The 18,291-nt window shown below is 41.5% G+C and overlaps 1 protein-coding gene across 1 annotated transcript; it reads left to right on the top strand.

Moving 5' to 3' along the window:
• Positions 1–2,609: 2,609 nt before the first annotated feature.
• LOC119723988 (neuroligin-4, X-linked-like) lies at positions 2,610–12,239 on the top strand. Its single transcript, XM_038194910.1, has 2 exons — positions 2,610–3,349; positions 12,214–12,239. Exons 1-2 carry the CDS (start codon positions 2,872–2,874, stop codon positions 12,237–12,239), a joined length of 504 nt encoding a protein of 167 aa, XP_038050838.1. The 5' UTR covers positions 2,610–2,871.
• Positions 12,240–18,291: the final 6,052 nt, after the last annotated feature.

Genomic DNA, 18,291 nt, shown 5'->3' with positions numbered 1-18,291 from the left:
TGCTAAGTACAGTGCACGTGACTTTTTCCGCACATTTTTTCCGTTACAATATGGCGCTGATATTTAGCTTTAATTGCTACAGTATGCTGTCGCCAAAATTGCCGTGTCCCATAAGTATGCTTCACTAACAAATTTATTTTCGGAACGAACCAATTCTGCACTCTTAAATCATTTTACACTTAAGACGAAAATCAACGACATAATGACCTCGTTAATCTCTGGGAAGAAAATAACTGTTTGCTCTTCTTTTTCCCCCCATTTTTTTTGTGGTCGTTGAATCTTATTTGGTTGATGGCCAGCCATTGACATTTTTTAGGTGAGTCGATAGGAAAAGGGTAGGTCAACATACTTCTTCCTGATCCCTGTAATGCAGTCCAGTCAAGCAAATCCACCGAGTTTTCCATCGGCGGACGGATGTGTTGACTTACTCTCCACAATGAATCGCACGAGTGGCAGGCCCTGTGTTTGCTCTCCCTGAACATTGTTTCTCATCCCCCGTCTCCCCATCCGGGGGAAGAGACGCCGAACTCAGGAAGCCGCGAGTGTGATCTTTCATGCTGATGACAAGATTCCTTTTGTAAATAAATCCTCCGTGATTTGAATCGACTTGGACCGTCCATCACAAGCTGTTTTCCTTGATTTTCTTTGGTATTTTTTTGTCGTCATCATCTTTGCCATCCTTGGTATTCCACTATTGGCCTGTAAGCAAATGTGGTGATAAGATTCTCCACGTGGTTACACCGCGTATAGTTTTGGGCTTGCTGCTCGAGGGACCCACCATCACACCCTTACCATTATCATCAGCCTCTACGTTATCATTTTCACCGCCAGTATCACCATCGCCATCACCCACCATCCCCTCCCATCATCCCCATCATGTACACAATCATCTACATGATAGGACATCGTCGTTATCACCGCCATCAACCCTATCACCACTGTCACTACAATATCACCACTTCCACCATCACCTCATTTTCATCACCACTACGAGCCGTCACCACCGTCATCCCCATCACTTTCTTCACCATTATCATGACCATACTTATCGCCATAGACTACAGCGCCACAATGAAAATCTTTATTTGGCCTATTTTTTGTTTACAATTGTCTTAAATATTTTAATGTTTGCGATAGCTTAACTATTTTTTTATTGGATATTTCCAGGCCCTACCAAGGCCAACATAACCCCACATCCCCTCCGGCCTACCCAGCACCTCGGACCTATGTCAAACTATGTTGAAGTGTGTTTAAGTTTTTAGAGTAATTTGACGAATTCTGAAATAATTTAGCTTTAATTTTTTTTACCTTCAAGTGCAGAATGTGAAAGCAACTTTAAAAAAAAAATGTAAAGTGACAGTAAATTTGAAGTTGGATTTGAATTGCAGTTTCAATATTTTCTATCGAGGTTTTCTTTTATCTAGTTTACCGTTACCATGGTTACCATCGACACAATTTTTATCACCATAGTAACCATCTTTGCCCTTTTCCACCACCACCACACCATTGATGCATCAACAATACGTCTTCATATCGTAACAATGTATATAAATAGCCTCGGCAGCATAAATTAGCCACACTTGCTCTATTCCCCCTTTCTGAAATATCGATTGGGCTCCTCGCTCCTTGGAATGTGGACAGGTGTAAAACAAAGAACGTTCCGCCGTGTTGCATAGAGAATGCAGGGGCTTCTTTGGGCACAGTAAAATGTATTTAAATCATAGAAATACTTGAAGCAAAAGGGGATTTTAATGAACAATGGGGAGCGTCGGGCTGGAAGTGGCTGGCAGTTGTATGGGTACACGTGCACGCTCAGACAGACATGTCACGTGTGGATCTGAATGACACATTTTTGGAAAAATGTCAAAGTTTTCTTCCGCTACTGTCCAAGTTGTTACAAAACAAAAATAGAGTTCACGCCAAAAAAACTAATTTTAATATTATTCATTTAGTGATGTAGACGATTATTAAAAAAATCCGGTAACGGGATGTTATTCTCATAATTTAGTTTTAATCTACAAGTATATATCTGCTACTGAAGAAATATGTTAACCAAACAGGGTTTCCTACCAAAACGAGTTGTAATATTTGCAGTAACGTGCTTTTTAAGCTATTTAGTCCATTTAAGACAATGTCAAAGAAAAATGTGGATTTGGTCATTAGCTTAACAAATAGCAACAAACTTGAATTACTAAACAGCTTGGCCAGATATGGCGCCATTTGGCAATTGTTTTTTCGTCGCTGCCAGCTTTGTAGATCTGACTTTGACCAGAAAAAAATAACCACCAATTCACAAATCGATACTCTGGCCCGCTTGTCACGCGTGGTAAAGTAATGCGGCCACGGGGCTGCCGCCAACGCAGAAAAATCATCCTCCAGAAAATGAAAAGAAAAATTTCAGCAGACCTTCTGTCATCCCAAATTCTCTTAATGAAATCGATACCTCTGCATTAATTGAACCTATGTGATGCAGAGGCTTCCGACCGACATAGAAGATTACCACCCCCCCCCCTCTCTCCACCTCCCCATGCCTATACTTCCAGCTCCCCTCTGATTTTGAATCGGAACGTCCAGATGTAATTGAACTCAACTCGGCCGTGGCTCGTCAGGCTGCTGAAGTGTAAGCCTGGAGTAGAGGCGTCAGATCCGGCCACAATACAGTCGAGGGAAAGACGGTGCAGTCGCGTGGCGTGTTTGGGTGGACACACAGGCTCCGCACTCACACGGGCGCTTTGGGGAATTTCGTTGGCGATAAACCTCTCCTCTGGGACAGGTTACCTGGATTTTTTACTTTCTTCTGATTACTTGCCTCTGCTGAGGGTTTTAAAAACCCGGTTAGCACGTGTGTGTTCAGCAAGTTTTTATTTCGGTATGAATTGTGCGGATTTTCTATCAGGAATGGCCGTGTGGAGGTGTGTGTTGGTGATGATGGTGCTACAGACGCTTAGGTCGGTGGTCCATGTGGCGGGCCAACCGGACAACACTCGGCGGGACTCGACCAGCTGGGTCGTCGGTCTGACGGATCCGGTCCGCGTACCGGGAGGGCTGATCCGCGGCCAGCGGGTCCGATTACGGAACCGATACCTGGGCCCCGTGGAGCAGTACCTGGGCGTGCCCTTCGCCCGCCCGCCCACGGGGCACCTGCGCTTCCGACCACCCCAGTCCCCGCCTACGAGCTGGACCGGAGTGCGGAACGCCACCACCTTCTCACCGGCCTGCCCGCAGGTGGTGCGGACGGCCGAGGGGGATATACCAAACTGGAAGAGCGAACCACTCCGGCATCGCTGGCCCTACCTACAAGTCATGGACGAAGATTGTCTGTACCTCAATATCTATGTACCAGCCAAAGGTAAGTGTATTTTCAGCTTCAAATCTCTTTTAATTAGGAAACTTTAACGTTGTATCACCCTTGGCGTAACAAAAGGGGGACACAGGGGTCGCGAACCCCCGCCTTTCGGGGACATATACTCTTGTGTCCATTGGTAACGAAGCAAGAACATTGAGCAATTACCAAACACTCACTTCAGCCACACACACAAAATCAAAGGACCGGTGGTTTTTCCCCCCAAAGAGCACATACAACAGACTTGAAACAGTAGTCACGAAGTCCACCAATGTCTCTGTTCCAAACATTTTATGTAAAATTGTCAAAATCGGAGGCCGGCAAAAGCGAGTAAAATGAGAGCTAATCAAATCTCCGGAAAACTTAGCGCCGCTGGTCGCGAGGATGAAACGGTCGGGGTAGCTGCGTATTATTGCCCCCAGGGAGGTGGGTGGGGTCATCCACGGCTGAGCTCACCCCAGGCCGAAAACATCCTAACTTACTGTTCCGTGTAGTTCGTAATTTCAAAGTTCAAAACAACATATGCATATAAATCACATCGATTAAAAAAGACCTATACGCGAACAACTGCGTTTGATGAAATGAAGACGGTAAATGGTACAAATTGTGATACGAATACGAACACAAAAATACATACAAAAATGAAATCGTCATTTTTAAAACATTTTGAATAAAAGCAGGTAAACCATTCCACTGCTTTGCTGTAAAGTAAATATTCTGTCATCAGCTTTATTATCGTAATTTTTTTCGCTGCTACTTCGGAGCCAGACATCAGCCAGTCCCCACAAAGCATTACGAACACTAATACGAATATCGCCTTTTCCCCCTCATTTTGTTCTCACTCATTGAAGTGAAGCCCCTCGTACCTTAAGTGGCTTTCAGCATCTAATGGACGGATTCCATTTTCACAAAATGCCAAGGGCCGTTCCATTTTCCATATACTTTAAAGATGTAATTTCATGTGAAATGTCATAATGTATTTAAAAGGCTCGTGCTTTAAGTTCATCTGCTTCGTTCATTCATATAATTTAAAGAAGTGAGAGGAACACAAGAACTCTCGTTAACTCTCAATCTGATTTGAAATGTTATTTAGATTTCTTGAATAGACCATTGAAAAGATAGCATTGAGAGTACATAAACCAATTCTGTTTAACCTGATGGGACATTATTGAGGTGCTAGGTATCCATGCCTTTCTTTTCCATCAATGCATCTGCCTAAATTGAGTATGTCGGCAAATGAAATAATAATCATTCGAAATGACATTGGTAAATGCTTTTTACTGCGAAATCGTAATCCATCTGCCGTCATGTTTCCCCTGAGTCATTCGCAAGTCGCAGCATCTGAAGACCATGTGTAAATTGCAGATAACGGGCTGAACCTGACAAACATCTTCAAGCCCCCCACACAATCATCAGAGGTTATCGACAACTTTATACGACGTTGTCGTTTTGCATCGGACATTTCCTTCTGAAGTTTCATATCAGCGAATGTAACTATCAGCGCTCGAATCGACTTTTTTTTACGCGCAGGCTACGGACATCGGTTGGATTTTTGAGTGCGTACAATGAGTATATCTACTCAGACTGCAATATTACTCACGTCTAAAAAGCAATAAAAAATGCTTCAATATTTTTATAATTTCTCATGATGTAAGTATACCTATAGCCTTATGCGAGGTTTTCTTCCGAGGTTACATTTCATGAAGTTAAATCAGACAGATGTCTTGCGAATCTACAGTGCGCATTTTTGTCATGGGCGCAACTGATATAAACGCACTAGTAACACGAACAGTAAAATAATGACTGTCTGCGCTTAATCCAAAAATACAATCTTGGTGTTGCAATTTAAAGTCGGCGCAGTCTTCATGGAAAACGTACCAAAAAAAGGAAAAAAATACTACAATGTTGCATCAGCATCACTTATCAACCACAATACAATGTTTCCCTGAATTCCCTGGAACATAAATGTTAACTTCTACTCATTTTATTTCATGCTCGTATTCAAGTGCGACAGGCAGCTGTGCCACTTTATGATACTGTCAATTGCCAAAACATCCATCCAGTTGGAGAGATGCATTTTAATAAGCCACAACTCCTACAGTGTAAAAAAAACAACACTTCATTGATTCAGCTCAGGTAAACTTACTACAGGAACACACTTAATCCTATTAGGGCAATATCTCAACTGGCCTCAGTTAGTGCCCTAACGTCAATTTTCTATTGACCGCCACTAGCGCAAATACACGTCGCCATTTGCTCTTCGTAGTGCGCGCGCGCCGAATGAGCTAAAAATCAACCTGGATCACGTGGTCAGGTCGTGACTGCAGTATTTCACGAAATATGTACTCAGCGTAGTCAAATTTCACATCATTTGTGTAGCCCATCGATCACTGTGCCTTGTTCATCGGTGCGACGTGCTTGTTTGACAGCAGTCAGAGCCACTTGTGTTTTATTTTCTTCTCTGATCAGACCATCAAGATTGCTTTCACAACTTATTAACGAATTTCCGGGCCGTTCAGGTATCCGATCACCCCGATGACCCATCGTCTGGAAATGAGTCACGTTTCTGTCAAACCGACTTTTGAGTTGTTCCCGGGCCTGCAATAGTGTACTATAAGGGTCTATGCTTGGTGTTTCTTTGACCTCTTGGTATTTAATGTATAAGATAGGCTCCTTCTAAAGGAATACTCAACAAATATTCAAGCGCAAACTTTTGTGAATTATGAGCATAAGTGGACTAGTCCTATAGATTTTGGTTTTTTTCAAGCCGTAATGTCCCTTTAAATGGCGATCTCCTAATATAAGGCCCATAATTCTGACACGGATTTACATGATACACTTCAACATGATCGAACACCCACGCAATGATAATTTTGGCCTTCTACCGCTAGTGGGTCTATAATGTCATTCCCGATCACGTTCAAGTGGTGCCTTTCGATTAGCTTCTCTTAGCTTGCCTGCGCATGTTTCTAGTTTCCTTTCATTATGTTGTCAGAGAGCCGGCTGCATTTTTCGTTAAAGGCAATGTACAACATTTGCTTTGGCTGCAAGTTTCCGAAAATAAATGGATTTGGAGGATGTTGTAGTAAATATTGTTAAACTGACTTATTTCACGTTTTGGGCTTTTAGATGCTAGAAAAACTAAGAAAACCTATAGTCTGGTTCCCTGACCCCACTTAAGATGAGATGGAGCAATTAATACACTTTAAGGAATTGTAACTAGGCCAGACAATCAGTCTAGCTGGCTTGTACCCCTTCACAGGTTTGTAATAAATTGCAAAGAAAAGTCAGAATAACTAAATATGAACAGTAAAGAAAAGCTTTTGAAAAGAAAAAAAAACAACCAGCGTTGTAAAAATACAGTTTTTTTTTTATAATGTCAGCACACCCTGAGCCACGATTTTAAAAGATGATTTTAGACTGACAGTCCCTAACAATTCAGTAAGGTATTTCGTGATAATTTGATCATTTCATTTTGTTGATGTTTGCAAATGTTGTATCTTCCCTTTAATATAGCAATATTCCATCGGACTTGTGTGTCGCCTTTGGGACGGACTGCATTGGTATACAATATATTACCTGTTTGTTTAGTGCGCGTTTGGTGCAGAGTTTGAAATGAGCTTCATCTTGTGACACAGTCCTCTCTTATATCCAATGCGTGAAAATTCCCTCTCTTTACTCAAGCTAAATTCAATCCATCGACAATCCATGAGTTTACACTCGAGTTTCTACTTAAGCAATTCTTGTTCAAGTGTTTCAATCTAAAGTCAGAGTGATTGGAACTCTAAATCGTCAGGCCAATAATTTCGCTCATTTGAAATTAGAGAGAATGTTCTCTCTAATGCTTTATCGTGCATGACTATCGTGCATGACTGGAGACAGGGTCTCCAGTGTCCCTTCATACTTACAGTATGCACACTTAAAGAGTTGTAACGAGTCGCTGTATTTTGAGACTCGAGTCGACCTTGAGAGTCATTTTAAGGAAGTGACTCTAGTCGAGTCCAGTCACAGGTCAAGAAGGTTGAGTCGAGTGACAGTGTGTGGTTGAGTCGAGTCGAGTCGAGTCGAATCAAGCATTAGTTTATTATATTAGATCCAAAGGCTGTTGCGTGGAGATCGCTTGTTTAGAAATCTATATAACATCAGATAGCGAGAAGTGGAACTTCGGTTTTATCTCTGGTTTGGCTTCGGGTCTGGAATAAGTTTATGCTGACAATATCAAAAACCAAATTGCAACATACGAAACTACAGTTTCTGATTATATAGAAATATATCGAACTATTGTTTTTTGAAAGCCCGACATCACTTTAGCCGGAGTCACATCAAGGGCTTAAGAAATTGCCCGAGGCCGATGGTGAAACCAAGAATTGGGAAATGCGTATAGTTCCGAATTACGTGTAGTAGTTTTTGCCCTATCGTTAAAACCACGAGGTGGGAATCCTTGATACGGGTATATATTATGAGCCAGAACTGGCCACAGCTTGACGCTAATGCGAAGTACGCGAACATAAATAACTTTGTACCGTATAAGTCACTGCAAATATATTTTGGCACGGTTTTGTGACTCGAATGTTTTTAGCCTTCGACTCGATAAGGGGCTCGAGTCGAGTGGAGTCATTTGCTCGCAGTGACTCGAGTCGAGTCGAGTCAATTACCCGTTGGGACTCGAGTCGAGTCGAGTCGCCAAAATTTCTGACTCTAGTCGGACTCGAGTCGAGTCATTGACTCAAGTCATTATAACTCTGCACACGTAACACTATTTTTACCTAGTACATCCTCCTAGATACCTCAAAAGAATTCCTGAGATTCGGGGAACACAGTGAGGAACACAAGGGGGGGGGGGGAGGTTGGGGTTCCCTCCGCCACACATCTCGCTTCAAATGACTTTGTCTATTTGTCATCCCGGATGAAAGGTTTGTTTTAGTTTGTAAACGCAGCTACTGCAAATTCCCTGGAATCACCTCTCTGTGTCTTGTTCACGACAACACATAAAGAGGGGCTGTAGGGGAAGTTTCGGCTATTTGAATGATTCATTTGAAGCATATATTGCAGCTCTTCTGTAATCAGCCAGTTTTAATTATTAATGCCCAAATGAGAAAGGTCGACACAAATCGATACATTTTTTTCTTATAATGTGTCTTTGCGTTGCCACAGCAAATCCAAGCGGTTGCCACAGTGATATATACCGCCTCTGTATAGATATAACGATACTTTTCCGATCTCTCAGTGACAGACAGGAACGGTCTGGTCACACTTTACGTGTGAGAAAAGAAACGCAGTCACTTCCTGTAGGGAACCGAGCATAATCATATCCCAGTCTAGAGAGTATCAGGGCTCTCCAGAGAAAAACACTCTTGCACCTGTCCTTAGAGCACACGCGTCCTAGCCGAAAGCTTCGCCCGATCTGGTAAAAAAACTACCATGGATCAAAAGATCAGGTCATGTTTTTACTTGGGCCACACGCATCGGCAAAAAAAAATGATACATTGCATGAGCAGAGCGGTTTCTTTTTTTTTTCACGGCTTGGATGACTTAAGTACCGGAAGTCTCAGAAAATGCCTCCTCCACGAGCGAGGATTTTTTTCCCGAAGCTGCTCCTTTTGTTGTAACAAGTTTTGAGATTTTGTCCTTAAGTGCCCCCTCGACCGAGTGGATTCTAGATATAATTTGATTTCGAATGCGAGAATCGTCGTCTTTTAAGATATCAGATAGGGTTGATAATGAGAGGGGAAAAAGGCCTGTCGGCCGTTGCACTCGCACATGTCGGTGTTGGTTTACGGATTAACAGTATGTCCCCCAAAAATGTCCGTCTGGCTGTTTTTGAAATAACTAAAACACCATGAAGTCCATTTGGAAATTTATTTTGGTTGTGCAGATGCTCCTTATCCTTTGCCTATAAACCCCTATGAGTTTAATTTCATTTCAGTCACGCAATCACTGCACAATGGTTGATCAACAGTTTTGGACACTAGTGACCAAGTTCCTTGAATTTCAGTGCTGTGTTTTGCAAGTTGTGTAAAATCCTGCATGTTGTGAAAGAAAGGATGATATGGTTTGGGATTAGATAATTGTGCTCTTGAGCATTAAACTGAGGTCTTACCATGATAACTGATAGCCAGGCAAACGATTCCAATCCCAACCGCAGCCCTGTTCACAGCATGCAAGATTTCACACAGCTTACATAACATAGCACTGAAAGTCATTAAGGCCAGGAACTCGGTCACAGTGTCCAAAAAATGTTGAAGTGATCAATTGACAATTGTGCAGTGATGCGTGACAGAAATTAAATTAAACTCATAGGGGTTTAGGCCAAAGATAAGGAGTATATCTGCACAATCAAAACACTTCAAAATTGACCTCATGGTTTGTAGTTGTTCCAAAAATAGTCAGACGGACACATTTTTGGGACATACTGTAGAAAGAAAGGCACTCAGATGGACCATTAGATATTGTAGACGTTTGAGGGGAAATGTGGAGATTGTAGCCTAAGAATAAACCACACCAAATGGCACGGGTGTACTTAGAGTTTCCAACCTTCACCAAGGCCTCAAAAGGGAAATACTAACCAGGGACGCCCTGAATGTAGACGAGGAAATGCCTGACGGTGTTTGACATTAAGAAAAGGAAGACAGGACTCCCCTTTCAATTTTGGACTTATTTTTAATATCCGCGCCTACTTTATTCAATAAAAACGGCTGAGTCATTCATGTTACTTCTTTGGAAAGAGCTTGCGTAAACAGAAACTAAATGTTTGTTATACACCGGTGCTAAATACTACATTCTTGCTTCCATTAAATGAAGTTAGATAATAAGAATATCGATTGCTAATTATAATATTCACCAGCCAAGTACTTTGGAATTTTTCTAAATGTATGAAAATAACTGTTTAGCCCCCCCCCCTCCCCATTTTAAAAGCTCTACCTCATTGTCCTTTGTTGCACTTAGATTTCAGTAGCAATAACTTTATCAACCTTGGCTTTGCAACAATTTTATTTAAGTTGGAATGTCTACAAAAATACGTAACTGTTTGAAGGGGCTGAAAAATTGTAGCTTTCCCAGACGTTGAGGTGCTAAAATCAGTTCTGATTAAAAAGTTTTCGCAATGGGGCATCCCCCCCATTCACTTTGTGATGCACGTCTATCCCATCTTCCGTGCGAGCCAAGAGTCCAGATTTAATAACGTCCACCACTCGCTTGAGCGACCCTTAAAATATATGATATTGCTTCTTCTTTTTTTAGCCTATCACACCTCCCGAGGTTCTTAGCACTTTCCTCCCCCGTCAGTTCCCCGGAGGTGATATGAGATGTTGACCTATCCTAAGCTTATGCCTAAGTCGACCTGTTTTCCCGAGCCCCGAGCCCCTGATGACACCGAGCTAGAGACGGTACACCAGGAAGCCGTATTATACCCGCAACCCATCCCCACAAACACCGTTCATGTTTAATACTGTTTAGATTCCTACACCGGAGAATTATACGGTGTAATCCGGTCCGTGGGTGTACGGTTTTGTAGTGCGGACAGCATCCTTATATTTCCCCGCGAAAATGCGAGAATGTTCACCGCGGAGAAATGTAAGAAGAAAAGGGCACATGACCATTGGGGACTGTTTGTAATTTTGTTTGGGAAAATTATTCCAAATTCGGTGGTGGAATTTTATGTTTTAAATTGCATGATTTGGGTTTAGTGTTTCTTAGATATGGCTTCGAGCGTTTCGTAAACGCGACGCACGGATTTATCAAGAGTATGCATGGTTTGATATGCTTAGAGTTCGTAAAACTGCAGAACAAAACTATGATGCTGAGATTCTAGATGCAAGACAAGGATAATACATTAATGTTATAGGCAAAAGTTCAAATCCCCGAATCTTTGGCATATACTCAATTACCGTTATGTCGGGCAGAATCTCAAAAACCACTTTTTTTTTCTAAACCAAGGCCAAAGTATCTGGCAAAAAAACCCCCAAAATGATGCCACAAAATGTCTGGGAAAACACCATCATAGTGTTCGTAAGACTTCAAATTCTATTCATGAAAAGCCAAAGAACCACTTCAATTAGGCAAAAACTATACCAAACTAATTGACGAAAAACAATATTAATACTTAACATTTGTGGGAAACGTCAAATTGCTTTAGCCACTTTCATCCAAAGTGGCTTTAACATGGAGTCTGTGTGTTTTTGTCAAAGGATCAAACTCCGCGGTATTGTTTTTCTCCAAATAATTATAAAAAAAACACTGTCCAAAACAAATTAAAAAAAATCGGACTTGTATCTTCTGTTGTCTGTACGGTTTGCAACTATGAATGCTTCTTGCAATCAGATTCAGGTATTACATGTTTCAGGTGTGTGTGTGGTCTGTGCATTTTCACTTGTTGGCATATAGTCTTGTAGCCAGGGGCGGTGATTTCTGTCAACGATAGGCTGGGGATAGCAGATAAGAGGGAGGCCTACCTGTGGGGATTTCGCTGCACCTGTCTTCGCGTGGACGCACATCTGCATTCAAAGCCAACGGGCCTGATAAAACAATGCCACTTGAAAGCACGCGTTGAAGTCACAATGCAGTTTTAGTCTTTTACCGAATAAAATACTGAAAGGGAAGAAATAAAATGCGGCCTGTCCATTTCCCAAACATCGGTTTTGTTCGGGCTTCGGATTTATCTACTCCCCCATAAACAATTCCTCAATGATTAGACCTGGCAGATAGGTGATGGGATTGTGCCTTTGATGAAACAAGCACAAAGTCACAGTATGTCATAAAAACGATGTCGGGATATAGGGCCACCGCAGATTTGTCCTTTGAAAATGCAGTAGAATAACAATAATGGCAGCCATTTTGAAAATATTGAAAATTGCTTGTTATATTTTTTTCAGAGGACAACTCTACGATGGCCGTATAGCCAAATATCGCTCTTAGGACATAGTCTGACTGTGTGCCAATGTTTGTATCATCAAGGGCACAATTCCCCCAGATGTTTCCACTATCTGCCCCACTAGGCCCTATAGATGCCGAAACCAAACAGAAAAATTCCAATCTTTTTGGCCGATATTGTACTATTTGATGCTCCAATAGAACAGACTATTGACTAATATTGAGTATGCATATACGTTCCGCAAGTCAGGCGCCAGATGCCGAACTGGAGACGAAACTGCTGTTTCGGAAATATTGCATCCTTTCTTTCTGATTGAAACTCCCCCCCCCCCTCCCCCACCTTTCATAATTGCATGGCAGTAAACAACTTCCACGAAGGGTATACTCACCTTTTTCATATTTGTTTACGCTGATTGGTTTTTGCAAATTACCTGAACTTTCGTCACACTCTGCTGGTTGTTTTAATTGCAAACTTGCATTTCGTTTCACCCAAGCGTTATCCTTCTGTGTGGCATAACATTTCATCGAATGGTATAATCATTTCTGCTTTATTAAAAGGGCACCCTTTTTTGAACTTTACAACTTAAGGGTCATCCCAAGTATGTTCGCACCTTTTCTTAATTTACTCTTATGTTTCCTATAAGTTGGTTTCCAACGATTTTTTTTTCCAATCGTGAACCAAGTTTGAGTGTCCAACCTAGATGGCACATCGGGAGAGTTAATTAGGTAGCCGTGCAAATTGTGGCAAAAAATCTATACCTGCAGCGCATGGATTTTTAAAGTTGCTTGGTCTAGTTCCCAAGACACCCCTCGTGAAAACTGTGCACATAGTTGATTTGACAATACAGAATTACCAATCAGTCTTGTTACAGAATCCATCACCCGAAATGTTGGTAATTATAATGACGTGGTCTTCGTCGAGACGATGAAGGGTTTATGTTCAGATCGTGCTTGCCAAACCTTCACCAATTGCAATAGCAGATTCATTATAACAGGCAGGTGAGCAGCTCATGAAAGTATCGTCTCCTTTTAAAGGAAAGCGTTTTTTTTCGAAAACTACCTTGATGCATCAAAACTGTATTTATAAACATGAAACGAATTACGGAATCATCATTACGTATATCTGATTGGTAAGTCGTTGATCACATGTCATTTCATTGATCGTACCAACTCACGGCCCGGCCGCACCGTAAAAAATATAAGTTCTTTTCCATGGTCAAAAGAAGTTCCATTGCACGGTCACATGTTTGGAGGCTCTGACCAATCAGATGACGAGGATTAATGCAGGTGTTGTATAAAACAAATAATGAATGTTTCACATTCGTGCAATGGACAGAATAATTTAAATCGGTGACAGATTGGAATGTTCTATTCTTCGCCTCGCGGAATGGAACATTCCATCGGTCACCTCTTGACATTATTCTGACCATTGCACTCATAAACATCCATGTGTTGTACAATAAAAACCTTTGTTGAATAGTGAGCGACATTTCTACCTTGGTTGCCTACAATTTTCACCCATAGTACGCATTTTAATCATCAGTATTTTAAGAGGTTGGTATCTTCTTTCTTTTGCTTTTTTTGGGGGCATGTCTGTTGATATTCCAGTTTTTATTTAACAATTACATATACCGTGGATTGCTCTAAGGTCGTCTTGCAATGATGGCCTTCTCGGTTTTTTTCTTCAGACCAATCGTTGGCAAAGACTTTGGCCGTGACGCAGCTAGCAAGGTCTATGGTCTCACAAACACACCCTACATAAATATACTGTATCAACTTGTATATAAGAAATGATGTGATTTTCTGCCTTGGGGCGCGTGTACTGGCAGTGAACCGGAGATAATGGCGGCCCTCGCGCTTTGGAGGAGGCGCGGTGTAGATGACATTTTCAATCATCAACTGTGTCCACGTTTGCGTGTGATTCTCTCATTTCGCTTCTTATACACGCCAGATGGACGCGATGGGATGGCGGTAACCTTTAAAAGAAAAAGAAAATGGCCGCCTCCCCAATTGTCATTCATTTGGAGTTGTCAATTTCAATTAACTGTGACATGGATCTCTCCATGATCAGGATCAAGCACTCCAAAAATGAGAATGTGTATTAGGCCTATGGGCCTACAGTCCGCGAGGGGCACAACCTGCTTGCAAGATGGAATGAATCTTCTGTGCTGGATGGATGTGGGACCTGGCTTGTATCAAAGTAAATGCATACGACTTATTCACTCATGACATATTCCAATTTATATTTTTAGTCCAACCTTAAAGTGTGTATTGTCATTGTATTTGCTTGCATTGATAAGTGTGGTTTTGGTCAGTTCTTTTCTTTTCATTTTTTGGGGGGAATACAGAGACGGAATCTGAGATCTCCGAGCAAGAGTGTTAAAGAGAAACTCGAAGATAGCTTTCAGATACGTGTATCTAAACAGGAAAGTTATAATTGTGTTTTTCTGATGAGAACAAACTAGGGAAAAAAGTTCTCGATACAAGTTATATAACATAATAGAATATGGTAGAGGACCTGTGATGATAATTTCTGAACCTGTGTTTGATTAATGTTTCCGTTGGTTTGTGTAATAAGGCTGTTGAGTTCATGTGTGCTGAGTCTCTCGCAATAAGTCTTGCTCTCTTTTCTGCACGCGTCCGAGCATCTGGCGTACAATCGATGAACTCTCGTAGTCGTAAGTGCTTCTATCTATATTGATCTGGAGCTGATACATCGTGGTACAGTCTACATCATTATAGCTGTGTCTTTCTGCCTCGGTGACTAACCTGCCTGAAACCTTTGATCAATTCTGGAAATGATTTTGTTATTTTATAAAGATATGGTTTTATCACTTGCCTATTTGCAAAACAAGATGACGTGTTCAGTTAACACCTTATGTTACGAATTTAATGAAGCGAACCTATCAAGTGTTTCAGTTTATAGAGATCAATGTTAACATGTGAAGTTTTATGATGAGGTGCTTTACTAGCAGTCGTTTATCACCTTGAATCTACAACTGCATGCTAGTCTAGGGCCAGACGACATTCCAACTATATGTTCACCCTGGAGGAACGCTAGATGGATACCAAATTGAAGGATTTGTGGATTTATTTGTAAAAGGAGCGGCCAAGTCACGTTTCAGTCTCCCCAATTACGTCTGATCCAGTTGCAATAAGTGCCTCAGGCTCGATCACGCCTTTTCCTACTGACCTTTGTCCTCCACAAGTATAATTTACATATCTTGAACCCTGACGAATGTTCCACAATAAAAAAGAGTGTCGGTATCGTATAATTCAGAGTATGTTCTTGCATATAGTTGTTTTAGGCTACGTCAGAATTACATATGGACTTATTACCACGTAGGTATTCGATAAAATATAAAGGTGACGTGCTGGCAGAAGAAGTACGCGTAGGCTATATCGGTTTCTCTTGAACTTAGATACGGTCTATAATTAAGAAACGCTAGGAGCCAGTATATTGTTTACAGAATATTGTTTACAACGGCAGAAAATAGTCAGATATTGCTAGCGTATGGCTTGTCCTGGATCTTGTGCTATTTCAAATTGCTGTTCAGCGCATTTCAATGTACACACGTTTCACAAAATAACGCACGATTTGTCAGATATTATTTTTAAAGTGTGATACTGTTTCCTTTTATACCACTTTGTGGTTTAATTTGGACTTCAAGTACAACTTATCAAACCAATTCTATATCCTTTAATTTTGAAGGGAAAATGACAACCATGATTGACGATATCACGAAATATCGATCAATCGCTAGTTTCACACGAGCATCCATCGTTTGTGCTTTATTCCTGGACTAAAATTTTAAGAATTTTTTTTCACTTTTGCGGAGGATGAAGTGCGGTGCAACAAATTAAAAAAAAAACACCTCATAATGACTACATAAAATGCGACCTGTGAATTGTTATCGCTATAATCAACCTTGCTTCTTACTTTTACGGTCGTATTGGAATTATTCACGAGTGGAAACATTACCCTTTCTCGTAGCGATATTCAGAGAGGCTTGGGGTGACTTAATGGCCTTTTCGCCAATGGCTCCGCTCGTCGTTTTTTAATCTACACAAACGCGAGCGCAGTATCTGCGTGCCCAAAATAACCCTATTGCAGTAGTTTCATCTCAAGTGATGCTTGAAACGTTTTTCGAAACGGCGGTGAGCCGGCTTGCATTGGAACGCAGTTTTGATTCCTTTCGTCGACGTTTGTGAGCAACATTGTATTTGCAAGTCAAAAATAACCTGATTGCGACAACTCGAGTATGGCTTGAAACGATCAATCGTAGACATGCCACTCTTTCGTCCTTCCTTCGCCCGTTGCTCATTTTGCCATCGATGGTGCTCCACCATCTTATATACCCCTGTGTTGTAGACCATGGCCAGTTACCATGCACCCAAAAAACGACGGCTTGGTGATAACTGGCTCCCGGCGGCAATGCAATTGAATTACATACATCGCCCGTCTGGGGTGCGTGCGTGCACACTCGGGCAAAATACGAATATGAAATTAACCGTGCGATGCCGAAGGTTGATGCCTATTGATCGGACGGCTTGGCTACAGTTATTTGTTACTCTGTGCTTGAAATTTGGCACTTGTTTTCCTTCTAGACAAAACAAAACCGAGCATGCCTGCATTCTCGTGCTGTCCTCGTGTGGTAAGGAATCAACGAGAGATATCACTGTTTACGCACGTTTCATTTTTTTTACAAGAACTGCAAGCTGCTATATAAGTATATGCGTATTGTAGATTGTTCAAAACAGCCCGAATAGATTGCTCCTCTTGAGAACCATGCATCTCTGTCGTCGTATTCTAATCATTTTAAGGGAACGCAATTGAAGAAATTGGGTCGCGCATGTAAACTAGAAGTATACCTGTTCTCGTAACAGAATGTGATTTACTCTTGGTTGTTGTTCTGTCGGTTGGTGGGTCGGATGTGGCTCAACTGAACTTGATTTATATCTGGATGGGCTTGGTGTGCCAGTGCAATAAACTGGTTGGCTCAATTTGGTTAGTTGACTTGGTCAGGTGGTTCTAATCGATAAATTGATTCCATTTGCTCAATTGTTTCATATTATTTAGTTCGACTTGGCTATAGTGTAGCTCAACTCGGTATGTGCATTTTACTGGGCCGGTCGGTCAATTTGGTTTGGTGTTTCAACTTGGTTAGAATATGTATCACTTGTCTTGTTTAGGTTGTAAGGATCTTCAGACGTGAAGGCTATAAACGAATGTAAATTGTTGACTGAGAAAAGATAGATTTATAGTTTTTGTATAGGCTGGAACCCCTAACATTTTTACTTTGAGTTTGTTTGCGTTGAAACCGCCGTAAAGCTCTCTTGACCAAACATTTTCCACGGGGGAAAAAAAACGTTTGTCGTTGCTTGAACCCGAAATATGCGCCTTTAGAGAGAAAAATGTAAACACAGTACAACGATATATTGCAGTCAGGTGTCGCGCGCGCGTTAGTTCCAGTTGTCACTCAGGACTGAGCTAATTGACTGCAATAGCTCATCGTATAAACAGCGAAATCCACTTAGAACTTGACGACAAATCCTCAGCACTCAGACGCCAAAAAAAACCCCAAAAACAACAACCGAGATTAAACCCAAATAATGCAATGAGAGCTATAATGTTAAAATAGGGGTATCAATGAGATATAAGTCTGTAATGTGGCGATCCTGGGGTGGGGATGGGTACATCATCTCCCCCACTCAATCCAGCATAGTTAACGTATAACAACTTTTTCAACGCTCATTGACTGTGTACAAAAGCATCATCCCCATCTATATCCTATCATCTTCCGACATCCTGTTCGTTAGTAAAAAGTCACACACGCGCGCGCACCATTGATTAAATAGCGTCCATTGGATGAACGCTCGAGTTGCGTTAACTTCCGGTTCCAATGGTTCCAATGCTACTTAATAGGCAGTAGGCGTGGTATACACTGAAGTGACGTCACACTAACAACCAGATAGATGATGGGTGAAGTTGAGAAAAAATCCCGGTAATCTTACTTTTAGGCGTGGTTCATTAAAAAAAAGCGGAGAAGTTCAACATTGGATAGATAGCTTGCCAAAAG

Source organism: Patiria miniata, unplaced genomic scaffold (genome assembly GCF_015706575.1).
Source record: "Patiria miniata isolate m_02_andy unplaced genomic scaffold, ASM1570657v1 HiC_scaffold_17, whole genome shotgun sequence".
NCBI lineage: Eukaryota > Metazoa > Echinodermata > Asteroidea > Valvatida > Asterinidae > Patiria > Patiria miniata.
This window is presented reverse-complemented; position numbering and strand designations above follow the sequence as displayed.

Coding starts and splice junctions, on each gene's coding strand:
- LOC119723988 (XM_038194910.1), top strand. CDS start 2,872: ATGAATTGTGCGGATTTTCTATCAGGAATGGCCGTGTGGAGGTGTGTG. Junction 3,350..12,213: donor TATCTATGTACCAGCCAAAG/GTAAGTGTATTT, acceptor TATTTTTTTCAG/AGGACAACTCTACGATGGCC.